General features: G+C 36.6%; 1 protein-coding gene across 1 annotated transcript in view; it reads right to left on the bottom strand.

The window, feature by feature from the left end:
• LOC311153634 (dynein axonemal heavy chain 5-like) overlaps positions 1 to 16,179 on the bottom strand; it is a gene marked incomplete at both ends in the record, with an annotated part of 146,757 nt that extends 130,578 nt beyond the window's left edge. The window contains 13 exons of the mRNA XM_084205597.1: positions 187 to 306; positions 2,117 to 2,298; positions 3,651 to 3,749; positions 4,889 to 4,982; positions 5,094 to 5,259; positions 5,970 to 6,156; positions 7,083 to 7,184; positions 7,759 to 7,830; positions 8,949 to 9,035; positions 11,365 to 11,439; positions 11,537 to 11,725; positions 13,200 to 13,300; positions 16,017 to 16,179. Of these exons, the coding sequence (XP_084061723.1) occupies positions 187 to 306; positions 2,117 to 2,298; positions 3,651 to 3,749; positions 4,889 to 4,982; positions 5,094 to 5,259; positions 5,970 to 6,156; positions 7,083 to 7,184; positions 7,759 to 7,830; positions 8,949 to 9,035; positions 11,365 to 11,439; positions 11,537 to 11,725; positions 13,200 to 13,300; positions 16,017 to 16,179 (1,637 nt within the window). The remainder of the gene's footprint in view (positions 1 to 186; positions 307 to 2,116; positions 2,299 to 3,650; positions 3,750 to 4,888; positions 4,983 to 5,093; positions 5,260 to 5,969; positions 6,157 to 7,082; positions 7,185 to 7,758; positions 7,831 to 8,948; positions 9,036 to 11,364; positions 11,440 to 11,536; positions 11,726 to 13,199; positions 13,301 to 16,016) is intronic.
• Between the last annotated feature and the right edge of the window lie 617 nt (positions 16,180 to 16,796).

Raw genomic sequence — 16,796 nt, 5'->3', positions numbered from 1 at the left:
CTGGCAAAAACCTGGTTTATTCCTGAATAAAAATAAAAAACCCACTCTGCAAGGTCATCTTCTGATTATAGAAAGTACTTAATTTTAATTTAATATTTAGCTTTTATTTTAGCCAGCAGATATAATTACATCTCATTTAAAAATTGTATTCATCAATATGATTCAATATTGGAGCAAGTTATTTACCTGATATCAAACTGTCTGTCACTTGGATTTTCCTTTAGCTCTTCCCTAATTTTCTGAAAGGATGCTTGGTACTTTTCTTTGAGAAAAATGCACTGTTGTATCCTCTTTAGCAGTTCTTGCCTGAGAAAGAAAATAAAGAAGACAGAGAATCATCCTAAGGTCTTCAAAAGAGTATAAATATAAATAAAATATTTTAATCAAAAATGTGCAACTTTGCAAAATAAGAACACAAAATTATACACTACACAAAAAAACACTCAAAATATGATCGTTTTGAGTGAAAAGGTTTTGACTTGAACCTGTTATCTAGATTGGACATTTTTATCTTGGGTTTTGCTGTCATCAATCCAAGACTTGCATGGCATAGTCCACAAAGGATGTATACCAGGTTAATGCTGGCCACCAAATGCTTGCAGTTTGCAAGTTCCTGATCTTGTGCAGTTGCACATTCCTCATCTGAGTATTGTTGATTGGTTTTCCTTTGTTTGTTTCTTTGTTTTTTTTCCTAATTAGACAAGACTGAAGAAGTATTTTTCCACACTAAAATAAGGATGAGGAGAGTCCTGTTTCTTTAAAAAGATACACCAGGAAGAGCTTAGTTCCTAAGGGCACAGATAGTTACATCTTACACACAATTTTTCATTAACCCTGAGGTACCACATGAGATACACAGATGAAGCATGGAAACCAGCCATAAACCATTTGCCCAGAGCTGTTCCTCCACTTTGGCTTTGTCTTTCATCTTCCACAAGATTACTGGGGATTTAAATTATAGTCAAATTTATAGGCTGAAACCATTAACTGGGACAAACTTTTGCAGGGATAGCAGATTTAAAAAATGAGGAAAATGTCTCTAAAATAAATTCAGCTAGAATAAACAAAAAAAAAAGTATTCTACTTTTACTTACAATTATTCTTTAGAATAAACATAACTAGCACTTAATTGACTACAGGTAATTTCTGAAAAATTCCCTTTATCTTCACTAAAATACACAAGGAATCGAAATTGTTAGATTTACTTTTATGTCTCCTAGCCTGTTACCTCAGTGCCACTTTGACTTGGCTGGAATTTAAGCAGAGACATCCTGACTATCTGCTTTGATGAAGCTTGTAAAACCTTTTCATGTCAATACCCTTAATCTTGCTCCAGTTAGACTATTCCAAAAGACTATTCCAATTATTAATTTCCTAGTTGACAACTTCAGATGTCATGTTCATCTTAACATCTCTCTGTGGTTTCCTCCTTCTTTTTTTGCATGAAAATAATTGACCTGTTCTTAGAGTCTGTGTTCTTCCTATGTTACCTGCACTTGTCATCCTTCAGCTACACTTGTTCTGCCAGTGACATCAGCATTCACCACCCAATGAATAAGTTTCAAACAAACACCTCTGTGCTTCCATTTCTGCTGAGTGTAGCACTTGGACAAGTAGCTGTAGAGCAGCTAACACATCCCTTCCCTGAAATGTCCCACAATACAATTGAGTTGTGATTTTGGTCCTGCTATATATATTGTTCCCTTCCTCAAACTGACCTTCATGTCCAGTAACAGCAAAATATAAATCTTGGATGGAACTTTGCCAGCCTGTCCTTGAAAATTTTTTATAAAGTATTTTAGCTCCCAGCTCCAATTTCTTAAGTGTGTTTTGGTCTAAAAAAAATCCATGTGGACAATATATCAATTGTTGTATATCAGTATATATGACACAGTTTCCAAGAAGTTTTTTTCAAAACACATTGTAAATTTGTTTTTGCAGAGTACTCAATTCTACACAGAATTAGTAGTTACCAGCTTAAAATTAACACAGGAATCATTGACTAGTAGGAGGACAAAGGACTACTTAAATTTACCCTTTAATAATCTTGATTATTAATCTGTAATTTTACTTCTAATGTCAACAACAGAAGATGAAATTATTAAAATTCTATCACCTGTCCAGGTCCCAGATTTTTGAAACCCCTTCACATAGATAGGTCTTGCATGTGTTAATCATTTGATTGGTGATTTTAAGAAACAGGGATGTCATGTGCTCTGACGTGTTGTAGTACGGTGATGTACAGTAGATCATAAAGACAGTGTTCATTAAACTGGGAATGTGTTCCATCACTGTTACCTATAACAAAAAAATGGGAAAGATAGAAATCTGAATTTCCTGAAATTAATAAAATGAAAAGTGTGACTTCTCTGGGAATATGTTTATCAGTGGACCAACATCCTTTTGTGGTTTTTTCATTACGAAATGGACCATCCAATTCACTTGTGGGGATGTATCATACCTTGACCAAGACAAAAAGCATGGGAAACGAGCAATGAATAAGTAAATAGGTCTTTTACAGATTGGGATTTTCCACAGGAAAACCAATGGCTTTACTCTGCTTGGCCATAGCCTCCAGCATAAGAAGATGCTGTAATCTGCTTTGCAGAGGAATATACTATCTGAGGAAAAGAGGTCATACACTGCTGGAAAAGAGCTGGATTTCTGTAGGAAGGACAACAAGAAAGTTGGCATTTGCTCATTTTTGTCTAGATTTGTACAGAAGTGAAATCCAGAAGGGGAAGGCTAGGCAAAAATAATCTCACTTTTACTGGACACTGAACTATAGAGTTTTCTGTCCCATAGAAATATTTCAGAGAAATGCATGCAAGCCAGATACATTGAGAACCCAGAACAAGAGACTGGTCTAGAAAAGAATAAAAAAAGTATGGCAAACATGTCTAAAAGTCAAGTCCAATATGGCAGAGCAGTGAATATTTGCAAAAGTGCAGTCTAAAAGAGCACAATGGATTCAAAAGAGATCAAGCTTTGAAAATATTATTTAGAAGAATTGTTACCAGCTGGATTATATGTAAATGTTCTTAACTATGCAAGCTTAGACATTTTTGTCTGGTGTCTGTATCATATTCTCACTTTAAAAAAATGAACTCTGAGACCCATATGGTTATGAAAATCAATTTTATTGACAGTGCAACCTACAAGAGAAAGAGCTATAACCTGTAAAATTAGTGGAAGCTGACCAATTTCAGCTCCACCCAAGATTTAAGATCATTTTATGACTTTTGTAATAAAACAATCACAAGTAATTCCTACCTAAAGCATGCAGACAGAAGAGCTGCCATATGTGAGACCCAAGCTCACAAAGGCAATTCAGCTCATTACTGGGTTAAGAAAAACACAATCTGATGCTTAGTTTTTTCATATCCTTCAATTATCTTGTGGAATGATAACTACTTTTAAAAAAAGCATTATTATTATTATTATTATTATTATTATTATTATTATTATTATTATTATCCGGTTAACTTAAGATCAGTAGGCTCAATTAACTAATGCCTAAGGAGTTAAGCTGTCCACTAATAATGAAGTGAAATAGTTACATATTAAAAGGAAAAATAGCTTTTTTACAGCAACAAAAGCCCCTTTCTTTCTTTTTTGAATTTCACAATAAGTGCCTTTACAGTACTTACAGGTGAAGCATGGGCAAGTGGACCAAAAAATTTATCCAAAGTATATAAATATCTCACATTGTCCTTAGCTTCATTGGCAGCAATTGTTATACTACGATCCTGAACGGATGAGAAAAAAGAAGGGAATAGAATAATTACTGTGAAAATTTTCTGAACAGGGTCTTTCTCTTCTACAGCACACAAGGCTATGATTAAATCTTGCAAACACTTTCCCACAGAAGTGCTTTCAAAAAAGCTATTTATTTTTCACATGAGAAATAACTGCTTCTACATGCAAAAATTGGTAAGATCTTCCAAGGTCAGCAACATCTTGGATGTGGTTTACAGGAAGTCCTTACTTAGACCTCCAAAGCTTTTTCCTCCTTGTGGATCCAACTTAGATTTTAGAATGGTTTCTGCACATGAGCCATTTTACAGAGCTCAGACAAGATCCCTGAAAGGTTACCAGAGTGCTTCCCAACATTGTTTAATAAACACTTGCGAGGGACAATGAGTTCACAACAAATGCCTGTATATCCTTATATCATGTCAGGTGGAACTATTCACTACTTAGAGGGCTAGTTCATAGGAAGAAAGGTAGTTCATCATCCTTGGCTTGGACTGGCTCTGTACAGACACTTTCTTTTAGCCAAATTCCATTTATCATAAAAGTCTGCAAATATGGTAATCACAAAATCAAAAACTTTTCCTGGTCTATTCTTAAAACAGTAGAATACTTTCTTAAGCAATACAAGACCTACATTCTGGGGGTGGGGGAATCTCATTGACTGTATATGAGCTACAGCTTATTTTCTGGCTTGCCCCCAATTATGCCTGCTAAGTTTACCTTACAGGTATCCACTTATAAGAAGTAGCAGTTATGCCACTAGAAGTCTGCTCTCAACAATTCTAAAAGCATCATGAAGGACTTTCAGACTTCTACAGTTAGCCTGCACAGGGTTCAGCTTGTCAGAGACAGAAAAATGTTGTACTGCTGCACTGCTTTACTTTTGCACAGCCTTTCCACTTATAATGTTAATAAAAGCAACATTACAAAAGCACTGACTTATTTTCAAGTTTTCTATTTAATTTCAGGATCATTGATGCTATATGTTCCAACAAATGGATAATAAACCACAGCATAAAACCAGCATGAACACTCAAAGTTATTTTTATTTTTAGCATTGTGTTCAGTTCTCTATATATTACAAATACAGTACTGTAATAATATAAAATTCTAATTAGAAAGTAGTAATTACCAGTTCCTTCCACTGTTGTAATGTCTTTGATCTTGCTGCCTGAAGAATACTTATAATTTTCTTTACTCTTGAACTCTTGATCTCGTCTAAAAGGCTTTGAAGAAAGATACATACTTAATACTCTCTCTCTGGAATAAAAATTTACACTTATTTTTTAAAAATCTCTTTTTTCAAGACTCTGTGAGAAATAATGCAGGGATTTCACCTGTTAAATGATGACATTCTTGACTTCCAGTGTTCCAGCTCTGCAGATGGACCAACATCATCAGCTTCTCTTCTAATTTGTTCACTCTCCACTAAAACTTGTCGAATCTGTTTGGTCCAAATCATGACCACTTCTTCAAGTTTCTCAGTGACCTCTCTGTTAGTGCCTTCAAAACCATAGAATTGGACAGTTTTATAAGCACCAAGAAATAAAGACAGAAATTTAAATTACAGAAGCTAAGTGTTCTTGCCAAACATAATCTGAGATTATGTAAACTCTGTCTATTTGAATCACCAACCAACAGGAAAACATTAACACTGTAACAAGATGGACACAGATCATACTTGTGTCTACGTACTCTGTCACTATTGCATATCCTTTACAATGGAAACAGTTAGAAATACAGTGAGTTCATAAGAAATGGTAGAAAGCTACTTTTGAAAGAGACATAACTACTCCTTTTCTTACAAAAACATATATGTAAATAAGTTTGGGTTTTTTTATAAATACAGGTGATTTTATTCACAGAGTCAGAAAACATTGGATAGGATTTTCCCAGTATCAAAGAAAGTGAATAGTACACATACTAGTATATGGATTTATTCAGCAACTACTTGGCTAGTAAACTAGAAGGGATTCAGACAATTGCTTCCATGATATATCAAGCAACTACCTAATTCTTTAAGATCTATGAACTAAAGTATGGGCAAATGATTGATGGTCTTATAATTAAACAATCACAAACCTGGCAAGAGTAAGCAGAAAAATGTAAACAGCTCAGGGAAAATGAATTAATTCTTCAAAGTAATTTTTTACTTATAACATTTTTTTTATAAATAGCATCATTTTGTTTGCTTTGGTGTTGGAATTACTCACCTGCAGTTATGTAGTCAGATGGGTTCTGTAAGTTTCTGACATAAACATCAATATCCATTTTTGTGAGCTGAATTTTATCTTCTATATTCTGTCTAGATGATGACAAAGTACCCACAAATTTATCCACTGCATACAGAAACTCTTGTATCTGGCTGTTCTTCAAGCCTTCTTTCATAGCTCCCCAGTTCTGATTATTTTGATTTATGCAAAAACCAAAAAAGTGAGGGTCATGCTTCCTTTTTTTTTTTTTTGACCACAAAAGGTATTTTTCATTAGAAAACAATTTCTTATTCATGGCAGTATATAAAGATTTATCAACATAACCTTTAAAATACACTCATCGATATTTTAAAGCGTGCACTGATTTAATTACTTGGTAAGACAAGAAGAAACTGACAAGCAAGAGGCTCTAAGAAATAAAAGTCTCTGACTCCACTCTGACTTGACTCTGAAGTCAGCTGTCACTGATTTCACACTGGATTGTATTTTGTTTAGTTTTATTTTTTTCCTTCTGAACAGAGAAAACAGACTCTAAATTCCCTTTCTGCTCCTGGGGAGGGAAAATGACAGTGTATCGTAGCAGCATACAACACCATAATTCTCAGCAGACAGTGAGCTTCTTTGTACTTGCCACCTCTGAATGTGTGCTTCCAGAGGCACCTGAACAAACTCATGCTTTACAAGTGCCACAGAATGAGGACAACTCAAAGAAGCTGGATATTCCGAATATAACACTGTTCATGCTGTACATGCTCCAAGAATAAAGTCATAGACTGATCGCTTGTGCTGCCAAGACTTGACACTTCTTACAATCCAGGTTTTATCTAGTTTTCATAAAGTCATCACAGCTTTAACTTGGTATGGTTGCTGTGTTATATTCTCCTTTGTCATAATAATTAAAGCTGGCACTATTGCTAGAAAATAAACAGTAGCTACATGAATTTCAAACATTTGTATGTGTACAAATTGCATTGCTCTCATAAAAGCCTATATTAGACTTTTATCTTCTTATATCATCTGTTCTAGGTCCAACAGATGCACAAACAGAATTGCAGCAGCCACATGCCTTACTTGCATGTGTTTTTGAGGAAAAAAGACAGATTGTTTGGTTACCTGTTGGGATTTCAGTGCCGGTATCATGATCTGGGACAAGAAGAATTCCAGACCCTGAAGGATATTTCCATTAGTACAGTCAAACATGCCAAAATTCACCTCCTTTGGGAAGAAACAATAATTAGCACAATGCATGTCGACTTCTGCAGCGTTATACTATTTGAGTGAAATTTAGAAACGTGACAGACACATTCACAGTCCATAAATACGCAACATGAGTATCTCTGAAAGTCAGAAAAGGCTATTACAGTACTTTTTTATTCACAACAAACCATGAGAGGCTGGAAAACCTTATGTTAATTTCAAGATTTAGCTCTATTTTAAAAGTCTAAAAGACAGTTTAAGTGCAGCATTTCAATAATTTAGGCTCATTACTTAAAATCTTCCACTTTAGTTCCTTATTCCCTATTGTCATTAAAATTTATATTTCAATGACTAATTAATAATGATTTTTATTAATTAAAATCTTGGGGTTTAATAATACTGCAGTAGCTAATTTATAAATCATGAGAATTTAGCTTTATCACAAATTCTTACACTTACAAAAAAGAACTTCTGTTAATCATACAAGTAGACATTTTCATGAAAGTATTCCCTATTTTTTTCTGACTCCAGGTGCATGAATAAAGGTCTGAGAAAATATGAACATGTGAATATTGCATGAGTTTGCTCTGACCTGAGAGACATTTGATGCAGTTATAACTTCATCTGATGTTCTTAGGAAAAATGCACAAGTTCCTGTAAAGTCCTGAAAATAGGACCAAATGCATATAGTTAAAAAGAATACAAGTATACAAGAAAGTATTTTACTTAAAAATTTACCTACCCTAAAAATGTACTGAAAAAAAACCTGTAAAAAATCAGTTACTAAAAGAGATAGTGAAACTGTTTGCAGGATATTTGAAAATCTGTCCTTCTCAAATCAAATACTGCTTTTTCCCTGTCTGACACAAGAATGCCAAAAATGCCCTTTTGCACAGACTGGTTCAATGTTGTACCTCTACTAAGAAAATGCAGTACAGGGAGAGCTTGTGAGCTAGGCTATTTCTTGTTATTGTACTTGAAATATGCTTATTTTGTTTATGTATCCATTAAACCTAATAACAAACCTAATAAAAACTCAACTGCAACAAATTTGAAAATCCATTCTAGTCGGTCCAGTTGGCAGAGGAATGAAACTCACTTTTTCCCTGAAAGCAAGAAAGAATTCTTCTGCCATGTCTTTTCTAGCCTTACAGTGTTAACATAGTCTCTTTGGGGCTAACAAGAAACAACAACAATAACAACAAAAATGAAAACCAAAGCATCACCAGGCCATATTCAAAGACCATTTCACATGAAGAGACAATTTTCCCCAAAAGAGATGGAAAAAGTCAAAATTAATCAAAAATCTTAATGCCGAATATGCTCTGAATATGCTGTTGACTAATGCTTAGACATTACAGGAAGGAGGTTATTATAAGAATTTGAATGGAAGAAAGGATTTATTAAAGGTATTTTTTGAGTAATGTGCAGCGTTATTATATGAAAGAGCATAGAAAACCACCAAAGAACTGCACTTTGAAACTAGAAGTGCACAAGGGCTGGAAAACACATAACGTGCAGTCATTAAAAATTGTTAGGATCTGCAATTTTTTAACAAGGATTTATTTGACCTGCTCTCCTCTCAAATAGTGAAATCACTACTTCTTTACTGATGCAGGCCAACCTCAGCTCAAGAAATGCTGGGAGACCCTGCATTATAAGAACAGGGACTAAGTACTTAAATATGTATCCAAGGATTACAAATAATTGTATAACACTGCAGAACTGTCAAGCCTTTTCAATATTTTATTTATTAAATGTCATCTAAAGATTTTACCATACCTCTGTGGAACCCATGGTAATAAATAAATTCTTCTGAGGCAAATTGTTTGTTGACCCATCTGGCCTCAATGATGCATTCGACTTTTGCTAGCAATTAAAATACAAATAAGAGGTTAATAAAGTAAAAACTATATCATACAAATACTTCCTCCATTTGAATACGTGAATTATAAATAGGTCCATTTTGATTCAGTTTGTAATTCCCAGGTAGAAATCATGAGGCTTGCGTTCTCTGGAGAATAAGCTTCGTCTGAATCCCAGTAAAAAGTTTCACAGACCCATTATTTCAGGAAAATAACAACAACAACAAAAACAAGAAGGGGGAAAAGTCTCAGAAAAGAAAACAAAATTAAATCTGAAGTGTTTCCTACTGAAACTTCCTCTATGAAAACAAACAATGTCTCACAGAAACAATCATATGCTTGGTCTGCAAAGTCAAAATGTAATTATGAATGGGACTCAGAAGCAATGCCATCAGCTCGATCCTGTCAACAATGCAAAGAATTTTAACTTTCTGCCCATTTCTTTAACCAGACATCACAGAAAAACTTCCTCTCAGGGAAGTCTTGCTGTCACTGGTCCCTCCCCACTGACATGTATTTCAACCTCTTCTCTTTGAAGCAACAATAAAGTCTAAACTTAATAAAGATCTGCTTCCCTCTAATTATGTGTCATGCATTTTGGAAAATAATCTGTTGAAACTTGGAAGAATGTGACAGAAAAAAATGTGGGACAAGCTTGCAGGTATATTTATCATTAAAGTTGAGGAGAGCCTTCTTTCTAGGAAGTCAACTGTTCAGCTCCTGATAAACTGAACATGTGATGTGTGATATACAGGGGTGGCTCCTCACCTCCACCCCAAATCAGCATCTGCTGACCCCTGCAGCTGGTTTCAAGTGAACATCATGCAGCTAAGATGGTGAAAAAGAGAGATGAAGAGATGAGAAGCAGCAAAGAAAGGATCTTTGATAAATCTTGGTAAGGACATGCCTATTAGTCAGGCCAATAGTCTGCCCTGCTCAGTATTTTGTTTCCAAGAACAACAGGGCAAGCACATCTAATGCTGCCTTGAATAAACTCCAATTCTCCAATGTTCTTGAAATCAAATTGTTGACAGAACAGTCAAATTAATGAGATCTCTTCACTCATCAGAATGTGGTGGAAGATGCTAGAGATAGCATTTATACTTTCCATCAGAAACATTTTTATGCTATGCTGCTTCTGAAACAGAACTCCCAAAATTGATTTTTTTTCAAAGCTTAAAAGGGTCAAAATAAAAAAAAAATTAAATGCAGCAATGAAAAGTTTCATTTAACCCAGGCTAGGCATTTATTCCTGATTTGTCCGTTAAGGAAAACAATGTCAAGATTTTTAGTTTCATCTTGATTTAAGTCAGAGAACAAGACATTCATCCCAGAAATGTGCATGCCTAGTCCCAGTGTAACAAAAAACTGATTAAACTGTTTTGACAGCAGAGCTCATTCTGTGCTTTGCAAAGTCTCTAAGCAATCCCAGTAATACACAAAAGTTCTTTTAATTTATCTAGGTTATGATTCTGTAATTCATTCTGCATTTAACATTTCTTGAGCTGATCAAGAATTATCAGTTGAGGAGTTTTTCCCCTCAACAAGCCCAAAATACCACCACAGGGTGAATTAGCTCTCCCTACCATGGCTCCTCACCGGCACAATCTGAAAGGACTGATGAAGGACTTCTGCAGTTCTGGAAGCCCACAACAGTTAGAAAATGTCAAGGTCACTTGGCACCTTCTGATATCACATACTCAGTGGAAGCTGAACAAATCACTTCACTCTTTATGCAGAGACTTCTCCTCAAAACTTAAATGGTGAAAAATACAACTTGGGGACCACATCTGCCTGATTTCTAGTCACAGTTTTCCAAGCAAGTTTTTTGCAGAATGGGACAGATCTGAACATGATGCCATCTTAATTTAGAAGAAAATTGCATCATTTTCACCCTCTTGAATGAGTGCTTTGTCCATAGAGGAGTTGGTGCAGTTCAAACCAAAAGAAAATAAACTGGTTCTTATACAGACAGCTCCCCCATTCCTATAATACTTATGCTAGCTAATCTAGTATTTTAAACTCTGAATATCATGAACACTTTGTCTCAATTGTCTTTATCACTTTTGAAACTTGAATTTTTACTCTAATTGGCAATTTTAAAGTTTTCTTTTGTGAAAACAAGAACAGTGTCAAACTATACCACAAGGCATCCTGCAATTTCCATGTAAGCCAAGATGGAAGTATTTAAACAGTGAGATCCAAATTCTTTCCACACTGGCATAAATAGCAAAACAAAAGATCCATTAAGATTTTTTGAATTCTTCAAGTCATGTGATTTATTTTTTAAAAAATGCAAATTTACTTTTGCAGAAGCAATAATGGAAACATACCTGCAATACATCTTGGTAAAAGAAGAGCAACTTTTTAGGTCCACTAGGGGCAAAGAATTGTTCTATTAGTTGAAACTAAAAAAAAAAACAATTGTAGATAATTGTGAGATAGCATCAAATCACTGAAAATTTTGGAAATATTTTTTGTAATAACAATTTAATCAGTATTTACCTTGTCATCAGAAATAATAGTCTCCTCCACTTGCTGCTCACTCAAGTCTATCCCATCTGCTAATCTTGATATCAAATACCTGTGTCTTCCATCTATCTGAGCTCTTCTCTCCTCTTTGGTTTCTTTGGCTTGCTTGGCTAGTTCTTTTCTGCTTTCACTGGAAAGTACTTTGCTTTTCTTAACAGTGGACTACAAAATAGAAGTTTGTTATAGAAAGATTATTTTTCCTCACTAAAAGATTGTATTTTATATTGTTGATCTTTAAGCTGGTTTCATAAACTACATATCAAGAAGGAACATGAAAAAATTACATGTAAGGAATGTACAGGGAAAAGAACAGTGATAATTAACTTGCTAGGCCAGAATTATTTTTCAGTATAAAGCTGCTATGAAAACTACATGTCTGAAACTCCAGGATCTCAGAACCAAATATGGATCCATGCTAAGGTCACAATAAAAATTTAGCACTATAACAGCTCTCATTCAAATCTCAGCTTTGTGAATCCAAGTTCCAAACTTCTATATGTCCATATTCCAGATTTGGGATCGATCTCTACACTGCCAGCATTTTAATATATAGTATCAAGTTATTACCCTAAAGGAAATAAATAAACCAAATCACTATAAAATTGGTCACCACAGGAATAAATATACATTTGATGATTAATTTACAGACCACATAAAGGTAGCAGCACAATTATAAAGGGGGAGATTTATCTAAAAAAAGAATTTTCAAAATCTTCCTGTCAGTGTGAACAAGATTGAAAATAGATATGGTAACCAACATTTTTAAGTCAGCAGAAAATCCTTGGAAGATATACAGAAAACTAAGGATTTGGGTAAATAGGTAACCACACAGATCATTTCCCTCTACACACAGCTCCCACTGACATGAGGATCTGGGGTTTGTAAATGTCTGATGTGTCTCTGTACCTTACAGTTTTTACTGGAGAGAAAAAAAGATATATTACATCACTTCCCAGTACTCTATACTAATGGGAATTGTAATTAACCAACCCTACTCCTGTATTGAAAAAACAAGAAAGCTGGCCAACTTGTACCTTTGCTTCCTACCATTTGGTCTTACCACAGACTCTGAATGGATGTTTTCCACCTACTCTCTACCTGAACCTCTTAAACACCAGGAGACAGTGACAATAATATCTGAATAACTGTAGTTGTTGGTCAGTACCCTTTTGATATCTCTAAAAGCTAATTGTGATTCACCACGTAGTTCCCAATTCAACTATGTCAGTCTTTTATTATCTCTGGTTTCCATGTCAACAACTGGATCTCTTTTTTTGCATATGCCTTCCCTGATGCAGTATGACCTTATTCAAGTATTCTCAAACAACATTCATTTTCATCATGGCAAAGGAAGGGTATTAACCAGTGGATGATTAAAAAAAAATACGTCAAAGAACCCAAAATCCGAGCAACACACATTATGAGCACAGAAAGTCAGTGCCCTAACACTGTAGACACTTTTGAGTGGTTCACTGTTTATTTTTCCTTGCAATTAACAGAGACTGAAGGAACTCAGCATGCTTCAATATTAGACAAGCTTTTGTCCCTGAAGACTTAAAGAAAAATCTGTATAGAAGAACATTTAGCAGACAAAAGGTAGTTGAGTCGACACCTGTTTTAGAACAAAAACACTTGCCGGAAGAACAGTAGTCAGAGATGATCCTGGGACAGTAGATCCTAGTTCGCTGCTCCTTGTCTTCAGGTTCCCTCCATCTCTATGATATTTGCTTTCTGTCTCTAGTTAAAAGAAATTACAAGTTCTAATTATTCAAGTACAACAAATGCATTTACAAGACCTGCAGTGTTGTGTCTTCATATTTGCTAGCTAATGTCTTTTCATACTGGGGAAAATGAGACCATTTTATTTCTCAAAAAGTGATATTTACATCCCATCATTGGCAGCAAATAGGATCTCCAGTGGAGCATGCAGTAATGCTTATGAGCAGCTCACCAAATTTCCATCAATTACTGTTCAATCTATTTTATATAAATAATAAGATTTGACTAAAACTTGAATTCTAATAGCACTGATTTCCATATAAATTTTCTATCAAATTGTATCTCTTTTCACCTGATTAATATGCATTATATACAGGATCATAGAATGGTTGGGATTGGAAGGGATACTGCTCAAGCTTACTTAAAGCCAGTTGTCCAGGACAGTTTCCATATGGCTTTTGAGTATCTGCAAGGATGGAGACTCCATAACCTCCCTGAGCACCAGTGCTCAGTCACCTTCACAGTGTTTCCTGATGTTCAGAGAGAACCTCCTGTGTTTCAGTTTCCACCATTTATTGCCTCTGGTCCCATCACTGGACACTGCAGAGAAGAGCTTGATTCCCCCCCTTCTGTACACCTCATCTTTTCACAGTCCCTTCAGGCATTTACATGCATAGAGAAGATCCCATTCAGATCCAGCTCTTACCCTTTCCCCACAGGAGAGGTGCTCTACTACCTTCATCATTTTCATGGCCCTATACTGGACTCTTTCCAGTATATCCATGTCTCTCTTGTACTCAGAAGCCTAAAACTGGACACCCTACTCCAGGGGAGGCCTCACCAGTGTTGAATGGAGAGGATGGATCATCCCCCTTAACCTGCTTGCAATACTCCTTATCCATCCCATGGTACCATCAGCCTCCTACGCCACAAGAACCATTCTTGGCCCATGTTCAACTTGCTGTCCACCGGGAATCTCAGGCTCTCTCCTGTCAATCTGTTTTCCAGCTGTTCAGCCCTCAGCTAGTATTGTTGCAAGGACTTGTTTATCCCCAGGTGCAGGAATTTTCTCCAGCCCCTCTAGGCTCCTCTGGATGGCAGCACAACCCTCTGATTCATTGGCCAACCCTCCCTTTTATGTGTTATCAGCAACCTTGCTGAGGGTACCCTTGCCCCATCATCCAGATCATTAATGAAGATGTTGAACAGGACTGGACCCCCATATTACACTGCTACCTTCTTTCTGGGCTCCAGGCTGACTTTGTGCTGCTGATCACCACCCTCTGAGCTTGTCTGTTCAATGTTTTCAATCCACATCACTTTCTGCTCAGACAGCCCACACTTCCATAGCTTCTCTATGAGGATATTACAGGAGCAAAAGGGAAATTTAAATTGTAACTGCTCTTCAGTGGTACTTTGTAACCCAGGAATAATCTGGCACAGAGAGCAAGAGGGTCCAGTTGCAGAAGGGGTTAACTGGCTGGAAACAGGAAGGACTACCAGAGGCAGAACAATCCCTGGTAAGGGAGTATAGTTTCCCTTGGTGATAAGAAATAGCCACAGCTTTTTCTTGTAGCCATCCTGGAACACCTGCCTCAGAATGCACCTTTGGGCAGCAGAGCTGGTGCTGGTGGATGGACACAAGGCTGGGCTGAGGTGCTCCATGCTGATGCTCACAGGACTGGTGCTGGTACAAGTGTATATAAGAAATTGCTTCAAGAAGCAGACTTCCTGTAGAATCAGTTATAGTTTAAAGTCTGTCCAAAGCATTGTTTATTATTTTTTTTTCTATATTTCAGCACAAATGTGTATCTAACCCGCCTCAAGGGGCATAATAAAAAATTCTCAACAGGAGAATGTCAAAAGCCATACTGGAGAAAAGACAGACCATAGTCACTGCACTCCCCTCACCTACCAAACCAATCATTTAATTTCAAAAGGAAATGAGGTGGTTCACACTTCTTCCCTTGCTAAATGCATACTGATTACTCCCAGTCACATTCTTGTTCTTCATGTGCCTGGAAATGGTATCCAGGATTAGCTGCTCTACCACCTTCCCAGGGACTCAGGTGAGGCCAACTAGCCTTTAGTTCTCCTTTTTGCCCTTCAAACTTTCCTCCAGGCCTCACACCCCTCTCCCAGTTGCCATGAATATTTATTTATTCAGTACTAACTAACATGATCCTCTTCCACAAGGTCATTGACTACATAAGCAAAGTGGACATAGGTAAGGGATGCACCCACCGGCACAGAGGTAGATGTCTGTGTTTAATAACCTTTGAATTTACTAATTTAATCTATTCCCTCTGGTAAAGTATTCCAGAAGAAATACCATATTATGTGTCATATTGCAAAGTACACTATATTATGGACTACTACTAATTTAATTTTTAAAAAATGGTCTGAATCATGTTACTATGATTCAACACTAGGAAATCTGCTATGGTATCAGACTTGCACTGTGGATGACCCTGTAGATACATACATACACACACAGATATATATAAACATATATGCATTTATTTATTTATTTATATGTACATATTTATTTATAAAACTGAAAACTGCACTTTCAGCACACACTGTCCCTACACTGGCAGATTCAGAATAGCACATACCCACCTAGTATATATAAACTTAAACACTCTACTTAATAATTGGTTTCTCATTTTCTTCCTGGATTTTTTCTTTCCCATAAAAAGCTGATATGAAGTACTTATTATTTTTCCCTTACCTTTTTTTATAGCAATGAGAGGTGGACAGAGATCAATATGAGGTTTAGAAGAAAGTTGTGTTGCTCTCAGTTGCTCTGATTCCTGCTGTGCAGAGTGACCATGAGAGGAACTGGGTTCATCTCGTCCCACCAACTCGGCTTCGCCTCCTACAGTCTCCTCCATCTGCACCACCCCAGAAAAATCAACCTAAATCAACAACACGGAAAATGACTGCACTTATTGTAATAAGGACACCTTCCGTATTTTTATCCCTGTTACAGCATCAATATGATAGACTAGCAAGGAAAGAGGGAAAAAATACCTCTGCTTTCAGTCGGTGATTTAAAAAGAGAAGATCTAAGCAGTTTTCGAAATTATAAAATCTTCTTTAAGGGTGCCTGAGTCACCAAAACTTTATTTCCAATTGCATAACTCTAGTTTTCCTCCAGTCAGACTGCGGCAGGTGGGAACTCACGCGTTGAGGGACAGGTTAAGCTCCTTGTGAGGCTGCTGCAGGCGCAGGTCCCGCCGCGAAGTGCGGGGCACCGAGCGCCGGCTGCCGCATCTGCCGAACCCCGAGCAGGTTTTCCCTCCTGCGGTCTCTCCTGGGCACCCGGAGCTGCTGGCAGCTGCTATGGCAACCTCTACACAAACCCGGCGGGCAACCCAGCCCCCACCAGGCACCTCGCCCGTCCCCATTTCCTACTGGATTCAGCAAGCCGGTGCTCATTTCTTAACTACCTGTCTTTTAAAAAGCGAAAAAGCAGTTTTCTCTCACGTATAAATTAAACCCTGAGCAC

This window comes from Fringilla coelebs (genome assembly GCF_963513975.1).
Source record: "Fringilla coelebs genome assembly, chromosome: 1".
NCBI classification, from domain to species: domain Eukaryota; kingdom Metazoa; phylum Chordata; class Aves; order Passeriformes; family Fringillidae; genus Fringilla; species Fringilla coelebs.
Note: the sequence above shows the minus strand (reverse complement) of the source record. Positions and strands in the feature narration are given on the sequence as shown.